Raw genomic sequence first — 23097 nt, forward strand, 5'->3', positions numbered from 1 at the left:
TGGAGTTTATCGTATCGTGTGTGTGGAGACATAAGGCTCGTATATCACTCATGTCTGGTGAGTTTATTACCAATGGGGATTACCCGTGCACGAAGACTTGGTTATGGTATCCAGATGAGGAATCTATTTCTGGTTGTTAAGGTTTACGGAGCACTGATCACACTATATAGATCTCATGTAGACTTTTTCTTTTTATCGCATATTGATGGACTCTTAAGTGGTTTTAATTACCACAATTTGCATGGAATATTTCATTTTATTATTCTATTAGCGCTGTTAGTGCTGAGTTGATTGTTTCGATTTTTATCTTTGGCGCATTTTATTAAATGTATTTATACATGTAACATAGGACATAAGTTTAAGAGATTCAGCGCAGAATATGTGGTATAAAATGTAATTGTTACAATAATTATGCCTTAAACAGTATACTTAAGGATACCCTCCCTCCCTGTCTTTTGCTGATAGGACACACTTATATTTTGCAAGCATACAGCAGTATGCAGTAGTGGGACAAGGTTGTCCAGCGCCCCAGGCAAAGATGCCAAACAATGCCCTCCTCTCCAGTGGGCAGACCAGGTGATGGGACTAATAACAGTTTTGTTTCACATCACAGTACAACGTATGTAATGCTTACAGCATGCACTTTAATAGTGCCAATGGTTGTGGTATGCTGTGGAAAAAAACAGAGTTGAGTAGCTGTGCACATACTCTCCTGCAGTAAAATATGGGACTAACAGTGGCAAGGGAAGAAATACCCCAGGAGCAGTGTGAGGGTATAAATGGTGGCATCGCTGCATGTAAAAAAAAGTGTCACTGGAGGGGAAAAAAAAACCTGCAAAGGTAATGTCATCGAAAAGAAAAAAGGCCCCTGCATTGGTGGTGTCACTCAAAGGGAAAAAATTTGCTGTACCAGTGTTGGTGAGAAAAAAATAAATAAAATGCTGCTGCGTTGGTGTCAGTGGTGGGAAAAAATACCAGTGCGTTGGTGGTGTCAGACTAAGAATGACAGCTTTGGCATCTCTGGAAGTGGGATGAAGAAGGGTAAGTGTGAGTCACTGTGGGGTGCACTTAAATAATGGGCTCTGCGTCACTGTAGGGGTGGGAGGGGAGCTGAAGGGTGCTACTCCAGCACAGTCCCATTGCAAGTCAAGAAAAAATGCCTTGTCTCCTACGAGGCCAGTTCATATCACTGTGTTGCGATGGGGTAAGCTGAAAAACAGTACGACATGCAGTACTAATTTTCAACTTAGCAAAATGAAACCCAGCGTCTCACACCGTGCTGCATCCAAGACAACTTAATGAAATATCACTTTGTGACATTTCAATAGAGTTTGTATAAAAAAAGTAAAGTCACAATCAGTGGGTCAGCAATGATGTCATCCCACTGCACACCAGCGGCTGGGTTGTATCTCAGCCACTGGTATAAATGGGCCCTAAGGGATCTTTCACGCAGAGCTGTGAGCGAATCCCCTGCTGAATCAGAGCTGAATGGATGGATGTCAGGTTTTTATACATTCGTGCATGTTCAGTTTGTGTCCGGCAGACATGGGCTGACCTGTGATAGCATTGTGGGCAGGCAAATGTAAATGGTCTTGTGTCCGTTTACATCAGGCTACCTCTGATCCATTATGTTTAGGTCCAGAAAAAAACACAGTGGAATACAGCAAACGCCATGAATGGCGTTCGTTCCATGAGACCGGAAGTGACGTCAGTCGTGCCGGAAGTTGTGTCGCGTCAATGCATTTCACCCTCCCACAGGGCGTCATCAAAGGACCTTTGATGTCGCGTTTGCTGTATTCCTCTCAAATTTCATGCCTGTTTTTAACTTACGTTTGTAAGTATGCACTTTTTATGCACAATAAATATCTGTTCTTAGCATACTTCACTATTAGTCCCTTCTCTTCCTTTTGGGTATCTGGTTTTATGGTTGAGAAATTATTTTGAAAGATTATTTATCATCAAGTCACATCATTGAATCTGCCATCCTGCGGACATCCTTTGGATATTGTTATAAGTCTGTATTGACCCCCAGACTGAAAAGCTGGGTGTCGTTGTGATCTGGTGAGTGGGGACACATGTGGGGGTGTCTTGGTACACCTGAAAACATTTTCTTTGCACTTTTTGCACACCAGATGTGAAACATTTTCCCAGTTTTTTATGGACATCATGTTTTTGTTGTTTTTTTACTTATGATGGGTCTGTGTTTGTGAGCGCTGTATTTATATATTTTTATTGTGTCCAAGTGTTTAGCACTTTGTGTATAGCAGCTTCATTCACTTTATATCACCTATATATATTTTTTTCACCATCAGCGCAAGTTTATATATGTAGATTATATATTTTTTCACATTCATGTAAATTGACCCAACTTAAAGCGGAGTTCCATTTAGAAATTACATTTAACAGTAATCAGCTGCATTCAATACAAAGAACAACCTTTGGAAAAAAAATGTTTTTTTTTACTCACCTTTTCAGGTCTGTTGCTAGGGGGTCCCTCGTAATCTGCCTCTTCCTCTCCAAGGCACCTGACGTCATTTCCCTCGGCACCCGTGCTCGCTAGTGCTCCTGGGAGATGTCTGTCATCATTTCCCAGGAGTCACTGGGCAGCGCCGAGGGCTTCATTGCCATCACAATGGAGGCGGGCACTTCCTAAAACGCCGCCCGTTGTGATGGCAACGTCAGAAGTGTACGGCGCATGCGCGAGAACGGCGGTGCATGCTGGTAATACAGCAGCACCGTATCCAGGAAGTGTATGCTTGTGGGCTTCACCTGCCCACACCTAAGATGGGAATGCCCAAGCACAAATAATATAAGGTAACTTTTTTTATGAAATAGTAATGAAAGCGGCGCTATTTACACGAATAACGATTGTTAATTTAACATTATAAGATAGAAAGAGAATGATTTAAAAAAAAAATCATATATGTGGTTCGAACTCCGCTTTAATTGGTTTAGCTATTTTTTTGTTGTTGATGTTTTTGTTTTTTTATTGAAGAAATTAATGATCACATTCCCACCCACAGAAAGTATGAGCCATATGTTCTGAGCACATTGGCTGGTATCCACATTGAAGGAATGGTGAGCGTGTGTCTTATATCAATGACCAGGTGCATAGGGGCTGGTATCTACTGAGCAGGAGGTCTGCACACATATTGCCCTCTTGCTGTGGCAATACCAGCCGGTATAAGCCCTCACTTGTGATGACCAGTGCTGACATCTAAAGTATCAGAATAACATTTCAGACATGTTACCTGATCTGTTGGAACAGGTTACCATCTAGTAAAACTGTAAGGTAAAACAACAACCACATGATTTCAGAACTAACCAAGACTGTTACTTTAACCTTCATTTCAATTTTTAGATGGTGAGCTTTTCAGTGAACCCGTTTTCCTCAAGGAACACGTTTGAAATGACTGGTTCTGTAGGAGGTCTGAGCCTTTCTAGCACCAATGGATCCACCATCCCTATAAAGGATCTCACAGAATATATAGAGGTAAAAAAATATTCTATCCATAGTTTCCACACTGTACTGTTCTTCAAAGATGGCAGTGACAAACATCACATGGACATACTAACTAGTGTCTCTACGATACTTCACCAATCATATTTAGTAGACGGACTGTAGTAGTTAATTGTGAAAGCTGTACATTTCACACCACTGATAGGCCATCTTCCCTTGGTATTTCTCTCTGCTTTCCTGTAAACTATATCTGTAGCATTCAGCTCTATTCAAACCAAGATTTACAAGGTGAAGCTTCCTACCCTGTTAGCCAAGATTAACAAGGTGCCTTCAATAGTGTACCAGGCTATCTTTCTGTGTTCCATAGACATGTGAACTGAAAAAAAATTTGTTCATTTTTGTTTTTTTGCTTTTTTTTCTGAAATTCGGAAATTCGAAAATTCGGAAATCCAAATTTTCTGAATTTCGAGTTTCTAATTTCCGAATTTTCGAACTTGCGAATTTCCGAATTTTCGGAATTTCAAATTTCCGAATTTCGAATTTTCAAATATTTCAAATTTCCGAATTTCAAATTTAAGAATTTTCGAAATTCGAATTTCCGAATTTTCAAATTTCCGAATTTCGAATTTTCGAACTTCCAAATTTCGAATTTTCGAACTTCCGAATTTCCGAAATTTTCCAATTTCCGAAATTTCAAATTTCTGAATTTCGAATTTCCGAATTTCAAATTTCCAAAATGTAGAATTTCCGAAAGTTTGAATTTCCGAAATTATGAATTTCCGAAAATTCGGAAATTTGACAATTTGGAAATTCGAAATTCAGAAATTTGAAAATTCGGAACTTCTGAAATTGAAAAATTCGGAAATTCAAATTTGATAAAGAAACAATTCGGAACTAAACGAATTGCACATGTCTAGTGTTCCGCTCTATAGCTCTACTCTCTGTCTTCCCAGGATCAAAAGTATTCACTCAGAGGGCTCTAACTTGCTCCTTAGGCTTTATGCATCCAGCTTAAGACTTACTTCATGTCATTCCAGAGACAGGACTGCTGTATCCAGCTCCCAGTACAGTTAGACCAAGTTCCCTGTCCGCTTAAACCTTGTTTCCTGAGACAGGACAACTACAGCTGGTTCTTCTGGGTATTAGACTATCTCACCCAGGCATTCTGCCTTGTTCACGGCCTTGCAATAGCTGACTACATCTGCAAGCCTGTGGGGTATTTGGTTCCCATGCCTCAAGTCACTAGGATTCCTCCCATACTGGCATTTATATGGGCAGTGACTACATCCATCACATCACTATTTCTAAAAGGGGACCTGGCACCCAATAACATAATTCTCTATTACTAGACAGGTAGGACCTCCAGTGGCAAACTAGCTAACTGCACCTGCTTACAAACTTGGTGATAATGATATTTCCTTTTCAGATAATGTTACCCCGGGATTCCACAGATAACGATGTAAAAAGCATTTTCTATCTGGCTAACTTAACATCTGTTCTGGTAAATGTGACATCAGCCAGTCTTCCTCTTGTGATTCATGTGGAACCCAGTCAGCACATACCTCTGGTGCTGTACCTGGGGTACGAGTACCACCCAAATGAAACAAACTATGACATCAATTTTCATCTGCCCAATGGGAAATACCCTGGAGGTAAGTGCATGTCTTAAATACACCCCATAAAATCACAGCTACCTTTAGTTAGTTGCATATTCTTGCTGTTATAAAAGAGGCAGCATGTCACTTATTACTGCAAGGAAATTAAAGTTAAAGTGATTATACAGGTTTTTTAAATAACAAACATGTTATATTTACCTGCTCTGTGTAAGGGTTTTGCACAGAGCAGCCCCAATCCTCTTCTTCTGGGGTGCCCCGGCAGTGCTCCTGGCTCCTCCTCTTCATCGGGTCCCACACGGAGAGCTGCTTTCCCTGGGGGCACCCGGGCGGGCAGGCTTACGAGCCCCCCGCTGCTGCGTCCATTGACACAGACAGCAGGACTGGGCTCCGACCCTGCTCCTGTGTCACTGGATTTGATTGACATCCATTGGCTCCCGCTGCTATCAATCTACCCAATGAGGATGGAGACAGCGGCTGGAGTTGCTGGGCTTGTGCTCATCGCTGGAACAGATGGGCTCAGGTAAGAAAAGGGGGGGGGGGGCTCTGGGGGGCAGCTGCAGGACAGAAGGTTATTCAACTTAATGCATCATATGCATTAAGGTGAAAAAACACCTTGCAGTCACCGCCCCCCCCCTCCCTCGTTTTACTTACCTGAGACCCGTATCTCCTTGGGTGAGATCCCACGTTGCTTTCCCTGTGCTCTAGTTGGCTCTTCATTGGATGATTGATAGCAGTGCAGCCATTGGCTCCCGCTGCTGTCAATCAAATGAATGACGCAGCCCACCGGGGGGCGGGGCCGAGTCATACACTTGGCAACTATGGCCGCCGAGTGTATCAAACGGGAGCGCGCCCGCAAGGCAACCCCTTCGGGAGAGAACTTCCCAGAGGGGGGTTAGCTCTTGCGGGGAGGAGCCACGAGAGCCGCCGTGGGACCCCAGAAGAGGATGATTGGGGCCACTTTGTGTAGAACTGCACAGTGGAGGTAAGTATGACATGTTTGTTTTTAAAAAAAATAAAAAACAAACCTTTAGAATCCCTTTAAGATTGGGGCAAGCCCTAACACTATATAATTTAAGGCCAGCCCTGTGTATGAACATAACTGCACCTCCTGCAAACAAAAAAATAAACATGCACAGCTCTCACATTGCAATAAGTTCACTATGTCTTGAGTATATATTTTAATGGTTAATATTGATTCTTTCCGAAGAAAAGGTCTATTCCTGGGTTATAAATCCAGAAGAGCTGTTCGGGGAAGGGACATATTACTTGACATTGAAACCAGATGTAGAGGATGACATATTTAATGGAAATGACATATCTGTGTCAGTCACATGTTTCACCTCCCAGTGTGTATTTTGGGATGAGATCAACCAGGGCTGGAACAACACTGGATGCCATGTAAGTATGCCACAAATAATGTATGTCACTGTTTCTAAGTAGCTACATCTGACTGTCAGCAGCCTCTGTAGGTTCTTCTACATGTCTTAAAAGCTCACCCTTAATGTCCTTTAAATGGGCATGTATAAATGAATAAGATAATCAACCTATATAAGTCCGTAAAAGTATATATTTTTGCATTAAAGCTATTTCACAGTTATTTTAGCTAGATCGGTGCCATTTCTTACATATGTGACTCAAAAGTTGACTATGGGTGGTGATCTTTGATGGTAAAATATTAGCAAAAATAAAGCATTCTTTGAACGTCAGTAATGTCGGTTTCTTCTGGTGCACCGATAGTCTGCATTCTCACTAAATAGCATTTGTCACTCGCACAGAACAGCAGGCTGTTGCTAAGATGTTAAAAGTCTTGGAGCTTAGAAAGGTTCGGTCCCCTTGGATGGCTCACTTTTTCCCTGGTGACTTAGATGATTCCCTATGGACTATCTAACATCCACCTAATTTAATGGAGATAGTTTCAAGCGTGGTGGCGCTTTGACTAGTCGTTTTCTCTCCCTTACTCCCACCCTGTCCTATCTCTCCACCCTTTCCTTTACACCTCCAATTTTTCTCTCTTTTTTTTGCCTTTTTTATGAGTGGTCTTCCTCTTCTCCCTTATTGGGCTGGATCGTCAACAGAAGTGTAGATGGAGAATCCTAGCTATTGTTGATCTCAAATTGTTATTATACTTTATAATTTCTTCTTTGTATGTCACAGAGTTTTATATCTCTGATTCTCTTTTTGTTTACTAATATTGATATTGTAAATCTTCTCAATAAGAATATATTTAAACTAAAAAGTCTTGGGAGCATGGATGGGAATCAATTACAATAAAAAGCATGCAAGAAGAATGTTGCATTACAAATGGAGGGTGTAGTGGGTTCACACGGCTTTTATTTTCAGTAAAATTCCTGATATGGATTTAGCACACCGCTGGAAGATCATAATGAGAGCAGCCTATTTGCAAATGAAGAACCGTATTGTAAGGGATTGTCTCCTTGCCATAAAAGGGACCATATGCAGGGAGGTACCTAACTACTGAGCTATAAAATATTAATAGAAGTGCTTTAGAATTAGCCAGTAGACCATGGAAATATCCGTAAACATGCAAACTCTCCATTCACAGTGACCATTAATTTTAGTGAGAATGCAGCCTATCCATTCACTTGATATATCACTAAGAACACTGTCTATTCATTAACTGGAGCCAAATGACATCCTTGATATCCTTGAAAATGCAGATTTTCTATTCACCTGAGGTCAGCGACATCACAAAAATACAGGCTGTATATTATTATTTATTATAATATACTGTATTACATTGTGCATAATACATTAATATGGATAATATGCAACAGTGTACAAACCTTTCTCTGTGATAATATAATTTCTGCATCAATCTAGTATTTAGTCATAAAATTAGTGCCAAGCTATTGGACACAAAGGAGTTGATTTAATAAAGGCAAATAGGCTGTTCACTTTGCAAAAGAAGTTGGGTTTTGCAAAGGAAATTGACCTCAGGACTTAGTGAATGAGGTGACATTTCCCTTTTCAAAGAATAACCAATTGCATGCAAAAAAAAAATAAATAAAACTGCATTTTTGCTCACACATGATTGGATGAGGGAAGTTGGCAGAGCTTCACCTCATTCACTAAGCTCTGGGGCAAGTTCCCTTGCAAAGTAAACAGCCCATTTGTTTTTAGTAAATCAACCCCAACGTCTGCAGAAAGTATTTATTAGATAGCTTATGCATTTTTACTGCTTTTTGAATTTTTCAGATTTGCACTACAGAACGTGTTCCATAGGAAACCATGTTAAATGGACTGTAGTGCAAATCTGCAAAATGCAAAAAACACTAAAAATGCATAGGTGTGAATCCAGCCTAATATCTTGGAACTGATCAGTTGGCTAGACTGTGGAATGGCTGCAAAGATGGGGTGGTCACAGGACTAAAGCCGACCATAGAAGGTTCAAATCTCGGCCAGTTCAGCAGGAACCGGCTGAGGTTTGAACTGTGCATGGGCAGGCTGAATGTACCAAGTTGATCAATCGATCAGCTTCGGTACAACCAGCCTGCTGGATTTACTTGCGGGGATGGCATTTTTAGGCACTGCTGAGTTTGTAGAGGCCGATCTGCTGACAAAGCGGAATTAAACCTTCCTATCCTTTACAGCCAAGGAAACTGCTTCTGTTTGATCTGCAATTGCCATGATGCTGCACATGTGATCAGCTATGACACCAGCCATTTGATGGTTTGACAGTTTGGTTTAGGACACAAGCAAATGTAATAGTTAGCAATCCCAGTATTCCAGAAATGTAACTGTGTTTTGAAACCGTTAATTTGTTGTGTTTAGTTCAGCTTTATGATTTACTGCTGTTCATGGGCTCTGGGCTTCAACAAAATGGCAGCCCCCAGCAAGAAGAAACATGAGCAATGCTGAAGGCAATTTACAGCACACACTGATTTTTGTAGCATCATTATTAATGTGAAATGTATGTTCCTTGCTAAAGAACACTCTTTTTTATCACATTGTTATGGGTAAAGTTCCGCTTTAAGTCATAGGATACCTGGCAGGAAACCGAAGTGCCCCAACTGCTTGGGCTTCGTGACAACAACTTATCCCTTTAAACATGTGTTCACCCTGTATTAGCTCATATTTGATGTGTCCCAGTAATTGTTGTTGTCACATGTGACTACCATTCAGATTCTCACTTTCAGTATTTCCTTATTCACTAGTAAAATAATTCGATTTTAGTGGCATTATCTAGTAAAGAAATTGTTTCTGGCACAGACCTTTAGGTGCTGAAAATAAGTAAAATAAAACAGGTGCTTCAAATGAAGTATTGGCACTAAACTTACCAGTCCTACAGTAAGATTTAATAGTGTCTTGGGTTTGGTTTGGTGTGATTTTGTTTTTGTGGTTTTGACTGTATTGTTTTAATGTTGTTTCTATATAAAATAATAAAAAGGATTTGATTTAAAGAGATTTAATAGTGATCTGCACTGAAAGCTACTGATTCAAATATCACTATCATTTTTTTAATAATAGCATTTAATGCCCAGTGATAGTCAGGCCGTTCTATCGCTGATTTTTAACAAGTAAAATATGACAGCTACTATGTTTAAATAGTTTAATACAGTGGAACCTTGGTTTATGAGTAACGTGGTTAATGAGCGTTTTGAAAGACAAGCAACCTTTTTTTTTAAATTCTGACTCCGTTTGCGAGTGTTGTCTCGCAAAACAAGCAGAATTCAAGTTAATGGGCGGTGCAGTACCGCATTTGGCCAGAGGTGCGGGGGCGCCGGGGACACTCGGAACGGTTTGGAGTCGTTCGGAGATGTTCGGAAATACTCGGAATTACTTGGACAAACTCGGAAACACTCGGAAATACTCCGTTCCTGAGTGTTTCTGAGGCTTTCAGAGTTGTCCCCAAGTATTTCCGAGACTCTCCGGCGCCCCCCCACCTCTGGCCACATGCGGTATTGCATGTAATAGAAGTCAATGCGGAACAAATTATCTTCGTTTCTATTGACTTCAATGGGGGAACTCGCTATAATAATGATATGCGAGTGCTTTGATTACAAGCATTCTCCTGGAACTGATTATACTCGTAATCCAAGGTTCCACTGTAGTTAAATCTGCTTTTTATTACTGTCAGTTGATTTCTCAATTTTGATTTACCAAAACCCATGACCAATTCTCTCTTCCAGGTTGGACCCAAGACATCACTCCATAGTACCCAGTGTCTTTGCACTCACTTAACATTTTTTGGCAGCTCATTTATTGTTATGCCCAATGTTGTTGATGTAAGCAGGACAATTGAACTCTTTGCAACTTTTGTGGACAATCCTGTGGTGGTAACCACCGTTGGCTGCATTGCTGCTATTTATATTTTGGTGATGATTTGGGCCAGGAGAAAAGATATCCAGGATAATGCCAAGGTGAGCTGGGAATCATCTAGTGTTTGTTTGGTCCTCTGAAAAAGGCTTTGGCTGTAGCTGTTACTTGAACTTTTAAGGTTTATTATGTTCTTAGTTACATAGTTGGTAAGGCTGAAAAAAGACACCAGTCCATCCAGTTCAAGCTGTGGTGTGTGAGTGTGCTTGTGTTTATGTCAGTAGTACATTGTATATCCCTGTATGTTGTGATCATTAAGGTGCCCATCTAATAGTTTATATTATTCTTAATATGTCTTTAACCTAGGTGAAGGTAATAGTTCTTGAAGATAATGATCCATTTGCTGAGTATCGATACCTAGTCACGTTTTTTACTGGTCACCGCCGAGGTGCTGCTACAAGTTCCAGGGTATGTGCTGAAGAAAATAAATCTAAAAAAAAAGTCAATCCATCCACCATCTTACATTTTAGATTTCCAAAATAGAGACTCTATAGCTTAGTAGTGGTAACATTTCTTGATATGGGGGGGGAAGGCTCAATTTCAGCCTCTGACATGTCCAAAGGGCAGCACATAGTAATCCATGAATATAATGCTACAGAAAGCTTTCAGAGACTGCTAACAAGCAACTGGAGATAATTCGAGACTACATACATGCTGTAGGAGATGATCAGAAGCTAAAAACATGCTATAGAAGTTGTTGGAGACTGTACACATGCTATAGAAGTTGTTGGAGACTGTACACATGCTATAGAAGTTGTTGGAGACTAGTTACATGCTTTAAGAAATAGTCATAAACTGGAGGCACATTACAGGAAACTGCAAGAGATCACTGCTATAACAGCCCTTTGAAACGTCAGCGGTTCCACATTTGTTCTCCCTATAGCCGAGTTAACATGACTTGTGCTACTTTTGATATTCCTTTCCATTATAAAAGATCAGAGAAGAGAAAAAAAACATAAAAAGAGAAAAGAAATGGATAGCACAAAAAAAATAAGTTTCCTTCACTGACTTGAGAAAGCTCCTAGCTAAGGAAAACACTACCTACTGTTTACAGAGACCTACACATGGCCCCTAAGCCGCAGGTAGGGTATAGATCATGCAGCCAAAAACGAATGTCAGTAACCTGCAAACTTGACCTCTGGAAGATTCCCCCCCCCCCCCTTCATGACGAGGCCATTTTTTACTTTTTTGGCACTGCGTTACTTTATCTGACAATTAGACGATCATGCAACGCTGCACACAAACAACATTTTCCCCACAAATAGAGCTTTCTTGGGGTGGTATTTGAAAACCACTGGGTTCTTTATTTTTTGCGCTATAAACGAAAAGAGACCGAAAATTTAGAAAAACAAACAATATTTTTTACTATCTGCTATAAAACAAATCCAATAAAATAATGTAAAAAAATCAATTTTCTTCATAAATTTAGGCCAATATGTATTCTGCTACATATTTTTGGTAAAAATCCCAATAAGCGTATATTGATTGGTTTGCACAAAAGTTATAGCATCTCCAAACTATGGTATATATACTGGAATTTTTAATAATTCTTTGTTTTTTATACTAGTAATGGTGGCAATCAGCATCTTATAGCGGGACTGCGATATTGCGGCAGACAATCGGACACTAACAGATACTTTTGACACTTTGTAGGAACCTGTGACACTAATACAGCGAACAGTGGGAAAAATATGCACTGTCATTGTAGTAATGACACTGGCTGGGAAGGGGTTAAACATCTAGGGCAATCAAAGTATCATGTGTGCCTAACCAGTGTTTTTGTGTTTACTGTAAGATTCTTTCATTAAGGGATGTGCTGGTATTTATTCCCTGCTTTGTAGGGAAACAAAATCCAGCACATCCCCGATGACAGAACAGAACTCTGCCTTGTTTACATAGGCAGAGCTCCGTCCTGTCTGTCTCCTTGCTAATCAGCGGGTGCCGCCGGTCATCCATTGCCCGGCACCTGTTTATCAGATTGTTCTGTGTCTAATCACAGCACAACCGATGCACCCCTTACCTGGAAGTGCCAGATCACATACTAGGTATGTGATCTGGCACAGGAGAGTCACTGTGCCGCCGTATAACGGCGTTATGCGTTCAGCAAGTGGTCTTTTCCCAAATGCAGTCCCACTCTATAGAAAACTGACTAAAGCCTCGTACACACGATCGGACTTTCTGACGGGAAATGTTTGATGACAGGCTGTTGGCGGTAAATCCGACCGTGTGTATGCTCCATTGGACAATTGTTGACAGATTTTCCGCGGACAAATGTTGGATAGAGGGTTTTCAAATTTTCCACAGACAAATGTTTGTTGTCGGATTTTCCGATCGTGTGTACAGAAGTCCGTTGGACAAAAGTCCAAAGTACAAACATGCATGCTCGGAAGCAAGGGCGAGCCAGAAGCGGTCGGTCTTGTAAACTAGCATTCATAATGAAGAATTAACATTCGTGACTCGGCAAATTATGAAATCTCCAAATGCAGCGCACAATTCTCTTCTTCTTTAATTAGATAATAATGAAGCTGCTTTGCTGGTGATACTGATGGAGTTATTGCAAACAAATTTTCAAAGGCTTTTCTAGTGATGTTAAGAATAATATATATATATTTTTTTGGGCAAGTTACCACAACACCATTACCCCGTAGTTTTTAGGATCAAAGATACAACTATGTTGGTGTCCCTTGTCTATTTTACATTGTATTTTATTAAATGTAACTGTCTACTCCCAAACTGTCATTTGAAGTAAAACACATAGCCGAGTATTATTCTCCACAATTTTTTTATTGTGCATTAAAAAAAAGAAAACAAATAAAATTAGACATGCTATCTGCCAATAGAACTTAACTAAAAAATTGCATTCTATGCATCCAAAAATATAGAAACTATACCAAATCAAATCATTATTCAACCAAAAAATAATGTCAAAGCAATAACTCCAAGGCCAATAATAAATAACACGTTATCTCCTCCGATTCTGCAATTTGTCTGGTTGACGAACATCCATTTAGAAGCGAACTGAAAAGTGCAAAATGAAAACTACGAGTCAATACTCACCAAACTTCTACTAACACTAAATTAGCAGAAGGAGCCCAAAGGGTGATGCTAAAGAGCTGAAAACCACACAGTACCCCGTATTCATCAGCTGGTTAAAAATCCTTTACAACCAACCAAGGGCAAGACTCAAAATAAATAATAACTTCTCAGAAAGTTTTCCCCTCGAAAGGGGGACCAGGCAGGGCTGCCCCTTATCCCCATTGCTGTTTGTTCTGGCTATGGAGCCACTGGCGGGAGCGGTGAGATCATCACCCGAACTGCAGGGCTTCCGCAGAAATGGTGAGGAAGAGAGAATCGCATTGTTCGCGGATGATGTCCTCTTCTTTTTAGGGGACACGTCCGCCTCTTTGGAGAAAGTAATACACCTCGTGAAAGACTTTGGGAAACTCTCAGGATTGACAATCAATTGGGAGAAATCATCGCTCCTGCCGGTTGATCCATTGATCAACCCTATATCAACGAGTTTACCCCAACTGAAAGTCACGGGGAAAATGAAGTACCTTGGTATAGTGCTGTCTAAGGATCCTGGCGCATTCATAGATGACAACTTGGCCCCTCTTCTATCGAAACTCAAGAAAAAATGCGATACTTGGTGCAGACTCCCTCTATCCGTGGCGGGCCGGGCAAATTTGATCAAGATGATATGGCTGCCCCAGTTGCTATACCTGTTCCACAACTCCCCAATATGGATCGGGGAGAAGTGGTTCCAAAAAATCCAATCCCTCTTTAGGGAATTAATTTGGAAAAAAGGACAGGCTAGAATAGGCTTACAAAAATTACAGTGTTCCACCACGGAGGGGGGACTGGGGGTTCCCCACCCGCGTACCTACTTCCTGGCAGCCCAGTTACAGCAACTAGGGGGCTGCGCCACTGACGGAGGGGGGAACAAGAATGCTAAAATCATCCTACTGGGTAGCCCACATAACTCACTAGTTGAAGCACTTGAGGCAGACTCAATATTAGGAGGGACCCCGACGCTTAAAATGATCACCAGGGTCTGGCAGACAGTCAAGCGAATAATGGGGTATAGGGGAGCCTCAGAATACTCACCAATTTGGGATAACAAGAACCTGCAGGAATTATTACCTGTTGATAGGAACAAGCTGTGGGAGAAAAAAGGGGTTCGCCGTTTGATACAGTTATATGAAGGGGGCACTCTGAAACCCTTTGAGGAGCTGAGGCATGAGTATGGGCTACCAAACCGTGTTTTCTACAGCTACTTACAGATTAGACATGCCCTGGGAAAGCAGTTTGGAAGGCAACCCCCTACTTGGTGCAGGATGCCACTACTGCAAACCATAATTAACTCAGAGACTTCCAAGGGGCTAATTACAGCTATGTACAGTCAACTAATTAAGAAAACGAACATGAATACTGGCTCTTCCAGGGACAGGGACAGGTGGGCGGCTGATGTGGGGGAGATAACAGACACACAGTGGGAAAAGATCCTGGAATTGGGATCTGAGGTGTCTGTCTCTCCCTCGCAAAAGGCCTCCCACCTGATGCTACTACACAGGTCTTATCACACACCAAAAAAGCTCTTTGCGTTTGGCCGTCGAGCCAACGATGAGTGCCCCAGATGCAGAGGAAAAGGTGATCTGATTCACATGTTCTGGAGGTGCCCAAAATTGGCTAGGTATTGGTGTGAGATCTTAAAGAAAATAAATACCATATTTAAAACCAATCTAGAGCTAGATCCAAAGACTTGTGTGCTGGGACATGTCACCAACGGTTTAAGAGACAGGAACACGGCGATGGTGGTGGCAAGATGCCTTTTCCAAGCCAGAAAACTGATTGCACAGTCCTGGCAGTCAAGTACTCCCCCCACCCCGGAAGCCTGGATAGGGACTGTTAATTCTACTGTGTGGAGCGAAAGAACATTTTATACGAGGTCAGGCAATTATAACAAATTTGTGAGAATGTGGAACCTGTGGATTCAGTCAATGCCGTGCCCGTTACCAGTGCTACTCTAGCTCTGAGAGCTCCCGCTCCCTATTAATGGAGCGGGTTACACTAGGAGCAGCTCAGTGCCTAGAGTCGAGTTGGAATAATACATTGAACCTTTGTCGGACATTGGATGTACCTTGAAAATATATGAGATCTTAACAGAGGGGGCACCACGGGGGGTGGGTGGGTGGTTTCACAAAAAAAAAAAAAAAAAAAAGGGAAAAGCACTAAATATATAAAAAAAAGTATAATAGGCTGCGAGGACACGCGATCAATTGGCTTAGCGTGGTAGAATGTAAGCTTTGTTTTTCGCAATACGGCGTTATGGCATTTGCACATATTTTGTAATGCATATTGTTACACAACATTTTGCACAGAAAAACTATACACTAATAAAAAAAAAAAAAAAGGAAATTGCGATAAGCCACAATGATGAGACTTGATTAGAGACGTACATGAATATCAGGCTGAAGTCAGTCTCTTGACAAAGTTATCTGATGTGGAAAAAAAAAAAAAAAGAAAACCACACAGTACGTCTAGTACGTCACTACGTTAGTGTATGTTGGCCAACAATTGTGTGCCATTTGTATGCAAGACAAGTTTGGGCCAACGCCCTTCAGACAAAAGTCCACGGTTTTGTTGGCCAACAATCCGATCGTGTGTACGAGGCTTTAGTGTGCAGTGCAACAGGCCATGCAAACAATTCAGGAACTAGTACTTGTGTGAGTTATCTCTGCCTCCTGCATACAGAAATATCTCTACTGAACAGCTATATGGAAGCACTGCAGCTTTGTACACTGATGGTAATGTGGGGACAATGATAGTAGGGAAATGAGTGGGTATTAGTAATAAAGGATGCAGATTACACAGTCAAAACTCTGGCATTTTAATTAAATACTACTCAACATTTCGTTTTTGTTCATCTTACATCTCCCCGATGCTGAAGGCTGATCAGTTATATCCCACATATTTGGAAACCCCTATAACATATTTCATGATATAGATAGAGAGGGAAGGATATACGCGGGCAATGTTTTTAATCATATCTGCAAAGGTAAGTTCAATTTTGCATGTAAGATTCTCTAAATGTTCCCAAAACAAAATGAGTGGTTTAGGTTAACCTTGTGTTTAAAATATTGGAGTTTTTTTGCTTATAGGTAACTATGACACTGTACGGTTCTGATGGAGAAAGTGAGCCTCACCACCTGTATGATCCAGATGGAGCTGTGTTTGAACGCGGGGGGTCTGATATCTTTCTGCTCACAACTCTGTTTCCACTAGGGGAGGTGCAGAGCATTCGACTTTGGCATGACAACTCTGGAGCCAAGCCCTCATGGTAAGAGTAACCTTTTTTAGATATAAAAAGTAAAGTGCATCAAATATTATAGCCCCAATAGATCACAAAAGCTGTAAGGAATTATGTGAAGAAAACTTTGCAATCCACTCTCCTTTCACGTGTGATTCTCATGATCCTCCTCCTGTGCTTTTCTTTGCCCTTGTGGTAAACCAAGCTGCTCACCTTATATTAAGACCTTGCATATATACAGAGTTCACACGAGCCAATACCCCTTTAACCACTTAGCGCAAATCGCCGTCATTGTACGTCGGTACTTTCATGCTAAATACTGTTGTTTTGGCAGCAGCTAGCTGCCATAACCCTGGTATTTTCTGAAACGGCAGGCGGTGCCCTTTAAGGTAAAAATGGTCTCTGCGGCATGTTTGCCGCAAAATCAGTTTTATGAGAGGGCCCCCACATTCTGGTCGTCTCCGCCGCTTTCCCCATCACATCCTCTCCATGCTGATAGAAGGAGAGATCAGAGTGACAGAGAGATGAGCTCATCACTGTACTGCTTCTCCAATTCTTTTACTGTCCAGTCATAGGCTGGACCATGTCCAGGGTGACCTCTGGGTTGACTGATGCTGGTTAACAGACTGAGAATACCCAAAACAATTTGGGGGAAATCTCTGGATTGAAGTTGAATATTGCAGCAAAATCGGGGTTAGTTACTTTCTCTTTAATGGGCTATTCATGTTTAATTTATTATGTCTGGAGTTCTGCTTTAAGCCCTTTAGAGTAAAATGCATTAGAGGAAGGCATCTGTGTAAAAAAATAAATCCCTTGATGATACTGGTCTCAGAATGCAGCATCTTTCCTTTTCAAGAATGAAACGTTGTACTACCAGTTCCTGTCCTCATCTAGTGATTCTTCCTTTACAGGTATGTGAACAGGGTCTTGGTACATGACTTAGAAATGGACAGGAAGTGGTATTTCCTCTGTAATTCCTGGCTTTCTGTTGAGGTTGGGGACTGTGTGTTGGATAAAGTGTTCAGTGTGGCCACAGAAGAGGATATGAAACAATTCAGGTAGCTCCATTATTTCACCTAATACACAAGCAGAAGCAAGAGTGTAAATTATACTACATTATCATATACAACTAACCTGAATTCACATTCTATTCAATTGAACCTTCATTATGTTGTTGATATGTCAGATACATGTGTGCTATGATAATTCTCTCTCGTCTTGTTACAGCAATCTGTTCTTCATGAAAACATCTAAAGGGTTCCGTGATGGCCATATCTGGTACTCTGTTTTCAACCGCTCTCCCAGAAGCCCTTTCACCAGGGTGCAGAGAGTGTCTTGCTGCTTCTCCCTGCTGCTGTGCACCATGCTAACCAGCATAATATTTTGGGGGGTGCCCACCGACCCAGCTGAGCAGAAGATGGACTTGGGTAATCAAAGAAGAATGATAAAATATAAAGTGACTGTATATAGGACCTTATCTTAAATAAACTCAAGCAAGCATATAGAGTAAAGTGACTGTGCATAACACTTTACCAAAAATGCATCCATAAAATTAAATCTAAACATATATAGAGAGCAGTAAATTCTATTGTAAATAGAAACAAAAGGGCAGAGCCTTTTGCTGACGTCATTGCGTTCCAGGAAATGGTTACATACCAGCTAAGTGATTTTTTTTTACATGAGCATTGCTTTTAACGATATGTAAGTGCATTTTCTCATTCAATTAATGTTTTGGTAGCTTTTTTACACTATGGAGGGGCCTCTGTTGGTTTGCTTTACATGAGAAAACTGTTGTAGAATCTTGCTGCTACTGCATGAGTGTTGACGTCCCCGACCAATTGAGGAGAGTCCCCAGTGGAGATTTGGGGTCCATTATTCCCACCCAAAAAAGCACTTTCCTGACAGACTCCATAGCAGCCTACTTATGGATTAATCCCACCTCTCATACCTCATAGGACCCTTCTCCCATAAATCTTTGCTTCTAGCCAGAGGCCGTGTTCCTTTTTTGTCCTCCTCCTAGGGCGAAGGTGAAGTCTTACCTTGTGAAGATTTCTGCGATCCAGTACTGGCGGTTTGCACGTAAAATGATGGATCAGGCGGTGTTTTATTCTGGAGTCCAGCAAGACCCAGCTATTAGCAGGGTGGACACGGGCGATAAATGCAATGCCATGAAGAGCTTACTAGCCTGACCATTGGCAGGCAAGCAGCAACACAGCCAAACATCCCAACTATTAGCGGGAGGCGCTTCCTAAACGCCCCGGTCGTGCAGTGAGCACAACACTGCTCCCAGTTCCAGGCCAGATTGAGGTCGTGCCATGGTGGTAACGTATACATATATGATTACACATGGCAGCAGTGTATGTATTTGTATTGTTTGTCTCCTTCCTGCTCTGGCTCCGGTTTCTGGCTATGGTGTCTGGAACACATCTGCGTTCCAGTCCACCGCTTCAAGGGTCCCGGGCTGTCCATGCAACTGAGATCGAGGCTTGGTTTGCACGCGCGCAGTCCCAGCAAGATGGCGGCAGTCGTGCATGCGCGCGAGCACTGCCGGGCGGCGTCGGTCCCAGCGCAGGTGTGCTGCGGGGCACGGTGATGTCATCGTCGGCGTCAAGTTTAAATAGCTGTCAGATACAGCTATTACTTGGGATGCTCTGCGGGCTTAGGCGGCGGCTTCCCCGGGCACATATTCGTTGTTGCCAAGGTAAGAGGTTTATGCTGCACTTCCTGGCTGCTGATAATGGTCTTGTTTATGGCATCTCCCTTCTTAGTGCATTATTGGTTCTTTTCAGTTACCAAGCTATTTCTGCCATGGATGTGTCAATGCCCCCCAGTGGCCAACCCTTACGCTGCAGTTAGGATTGGATTTTCCTTCTGCCTGTCTGTTTGGGTTATTCACCAGGAGCATGTTAACTCTTTTCTTTCCCCTTAGCCCCTCTAGGTCTGAACACCAGCATGCGGCACGCGAAGATAATGACCATTCTAGGTCGCCACGCCATCATTCTTCATCAAGTTCCAGACGTCCTAGATCATCCTCCAGATGTCACAGAGAAGAGCCCAAAACCATGTCTGGGCACCATTCTCACCTCCATTCCAGCCGCTCTGAAAAGAAAGCTTGCTGGGGATGTGGGGCTCAGGTCCCAGAGGGTAAATCCCTCTGTGAGCCATGCTATTTCCGAGCTGTGAGGGAAAGAGGAGGTGGAGACCAACAAGTGGAAGCACTGGTCAGAAAGGTGGTTCAGGAATCCCTGAGCATAACGAACTCCAACTGCACCATCAATCCTCCTGTTGACCCAGCATCAGCCCCTGCGGGGGACAACCCTGAGGCTCCGGGTCCCTCTCATCATAGCCACTCCTTAAGTGAAGCCTTGGACAGTGAGGTGGAGGTTGATGACCCTGGCACGGGTTTTGATTTTTCCCTAGAACCACAGTTGGTCAAGGCAGTCAAAGAAGCTTTGAAGTGGAAAGAGCCAGTGGAAGCACCCTCTAAGCCAGTGATTCTCAACCTGGGGGTCGAATGACGATTTGCCAGAGGTCACCAAATCCTGGGCTGTTCCTGAAGCCTGCACCACTCTCCCAGCAACTCTGCCCCTGGAGCCTGTGGAGGCCCAGCTGGGCTGTTCCTGGAGCCTGCGGCCGCCCACTCAGCCTCTTCCCAGCCGCTCATTCAGTTCACGGCATGGGTGGGGGGGGAGAGACTAGAGGTCAGCTGACTGGTGAGGAATGTGAAGTGGGAGGGGCTAGAGGAGACCCTATCTCCTGATTTCGACCTAGGTGTCACTGCTGCGAGACACCACAGAGCTGGAGACACAGTTAGTAACACTACCTGTAAATTATAGTTGCCATTAAAAGTCCCCACTACAGTTCTCAGATCAGCAGATGACTTTGATCAAGAGCACCTAAGTTGGCTGATCAGAACTCCCCCCCAGCATTGCCACATCCCATTCCACCTCACCCCCCAAGGCATAAGAGAAGGAATAAAAATAGAGAATACATGGAAGGGAGAGGAAAAGAGGGGGAGGAACAAAGAAAAAGGGAGAGAAAGAATAAGAAAAAGATGGCTAGAGAGAGGGATGGGGGAAAAAAACAAGAAATTAGGATAGAGAGAGATAAAAGGGAAAGAAAGGAGAACAAAGAGAGAGTGGTACATCCTAAAATGTACCATAAGGGGTTTTAATACTGTTCAAGTGGAAGGGATTAAGAAAGCGCTAAATGTCCGTGTGTTAGGGGCGCAAATTACTTGTCTTGCCTTGGGTGCTGACAACCCACGCTACGAAAATAATTTTACTGTTAGGGGTCCCCACTACTTGAGAAATTTTATCAAGGGATCACGGCACTAAAAGGTTGAGAACCACTGCTCTAAGCAGAGGAAGTATTTCACACAGGGAGGAGGGTCGTCGGCGGGAGCGGCGGCAGAGGAAGAAGAACACCAGACAAAGAAGACAGGAGAAAGAAGAAGAGCGGAAGAAGAAGCAGCAGGAGAAGGAGAAGCCCGGAGGAAGAGGTTGCGGGAGAAGATGGAGGAAGACCGGAGGAAGAAGCGGGGAAGAAGATATTTTTAATAAAAGACTTGTCAAAAACTGTCTACTGTATTTTTTAACACTACACTACTTTTTTTGGTGAATGGGTAGGGGTACAATGTACCCCATACTCATTCACATGGGGGCAGGTCATGATCTGGGGGCCCCCTTGTTAAAGGGGGCTTCCAGGTTCTGATAAGCCCCACCCATAGACCCTGACAACCACCAGGCAAGGGTTGCCGGGAAGAGGCCCTTGTCCCCATCAACATGGGGGCAATGTGCTTTGGGGTGGGGGGGCGCAGAGCCCCCCTGCCCCAAAGCACCTCTTCCCTCATGTTGAGGGAATGTGGCCTAGTATGGTTCAGGGGGGGACTCGCTTGTCCCCTCCCTTTCCTGGCCTGCTGGGCTGCATGCTCGGACAAGGGTCTGGTATGAATTTTTGGGGGGGCCCCACGCCATTTTAAAAAAAATTTTGGCATGGGGGGGTCCCCTCCGAATCCATACTAGACCCAAGGGCCTGGTATGGACCTGGGGGAGGGACCCCACGCTATTTTTTCCCCGTTTTTTTTTTTAGCCGACAATTAATTTTTTTAACATTCAGCGGGGAAACCCGCTGACAGCTGATGACTCATCGGTTGTTAAGGACGCGGCAGCCGGCTTCCCGGTCCCCTCCTTAGCAACCAGCTATATACAGTGTAAAAAAGGAATTTAAAAACGCAAATCGCGGCAAAAATGTGGTACTTGCGTTTTGAAAGCGGGTCCATTGAAGTCTATTACATGCAAAACACTGCATTTTGCGGGAAAAAAAGTCCCTGACCCTTTCCAAAAACGCAGAGGCACAAAAATGCATTGATGTGAACATGTTCCATAGTAACCCATATTAAAAAACGTCCCTGCATTTCTGCAAATTGCATAAAAAAACACATTATTGTGAATAGAGTCTTACAATGTGGTGTTATATTCTATAATTAAAGGCAAGATTGAGTTCACCTGGCAGGAGGTCATGATCGGATTTGAGAGTTCCCTGCTGATGTTCCCCATCAATCTCCTAATTGTTCAGATCTTCAGACACATACGACCTAAACAGACAAAGGAATCAGAAAAGAAAGAAAAAGACTGTACTTCTGATACTGCCATAGGGTCTTCATCCTCACCACTTGTCTCCAGCTCAACTCTCACTACAGAGGCTGTTTTAAAGGTATGAACATTAGGCAAAGTAAAATCGTATTGCACAATTTCAAATTTAAAAGGTTTCAGATCTGTATCTGCCATTAGTCGATCTACAAAGTGATTTGTATTACAACGCAAACTTATGCTCACTACACTATATTCCTAAGAGATGTAAGTACAGGAAAGTTTAAAAAATGGTTTTTTTTATATAGCATTGAATCTCTTACGCATAACCGTTATTATATTCCCCTGCCATATAGCTATTAAGATGTTATAGTCAATATTATGATGCCAATGTATGTATTGAGATGTCAAAAAGTGTTATTTAACCACTTCAAGTCTTGTAAGTGTATATCTCTTATAGACCAAAGCAATTTTTCCACTTCCGTTATGGACCTGTTTATAATTTTTGTCAAAATTTAAGATAATGGAGTAATACATACAGTACATAATTTTTATCACAAACAAGGCATACTTTGGGCAATATTGTCTGTAAAAAAAAAATAAAAAAATTCTATGCAATCTATAGACAAAAAGAATGAGGTTTATGGTACATGTGTGCATTTGCAAGTGAAAAAAAGCCTCTTCTTTATACAGGCGGTCCCCGGGTTACAAACAAGATAGGGACTGTAGGTTTGTTCTTAGGTTGAATCTGTTTGTAAGTTGGAACGGGTACATTTTTTAAGT

The 23097-nt window shown here is 42.3% G+C and overlaps 1 protein-coding gene across 1 annotated transcript in view; it reads left to right on the forward strand.

Moving 5' to 3' along the window:
- LOC141111747 (polycystin-1-like protein 2) overlaps positions 1-23097 on the forward strand; it is a 160168-nt gene that overhangs the window by 77302 nt on the left and 59769 nt on the right. The window contains exons 21-29 of the mRNA XM_073603883.1: positions 3362-3493; positions 4887-5112; positions 6284-6474; positions 10227-10457; positions 10720-10821; positions 16575-16753; positions 17635-17781; positions 17951-18150; positions 22215-22438. Of these exons, the coding sequence (XP_073459984.1) occupies positions 3362-3493; positions 4887-5112; positions 6284-6474; positions 10227-10457; positions 10720-10821; positions 16575-16753; positions 17635-17781; positions 17951-18150; positions 22215-22438 (1632 nt within the window). The remainder of the gene's footprint in view (positions 1-3361; positions 3494-4886; positions 5113-6283; positions 6475-10226; positions 10458-10719; positions 10822-16574; positions 16754-17634; positions 17782-17950; positions 18151-22214; positions 22439-23097) is intronic.

The sequence above is a fragment of the Aquarana catesbeiana genome, linkage group LG11 (genome assembly GCF_042186555.1).
Source record: "Aquarana catesbeiana isolate 2022-GZ linkage group LG11, ASM4218655v1, whole genome shotgun sequence".
NCBI lineage: Eukaryota > Metazoa > Chordata > Amphibia > Anura > Ranidae > Aquarana > Aquarana catesbeiana.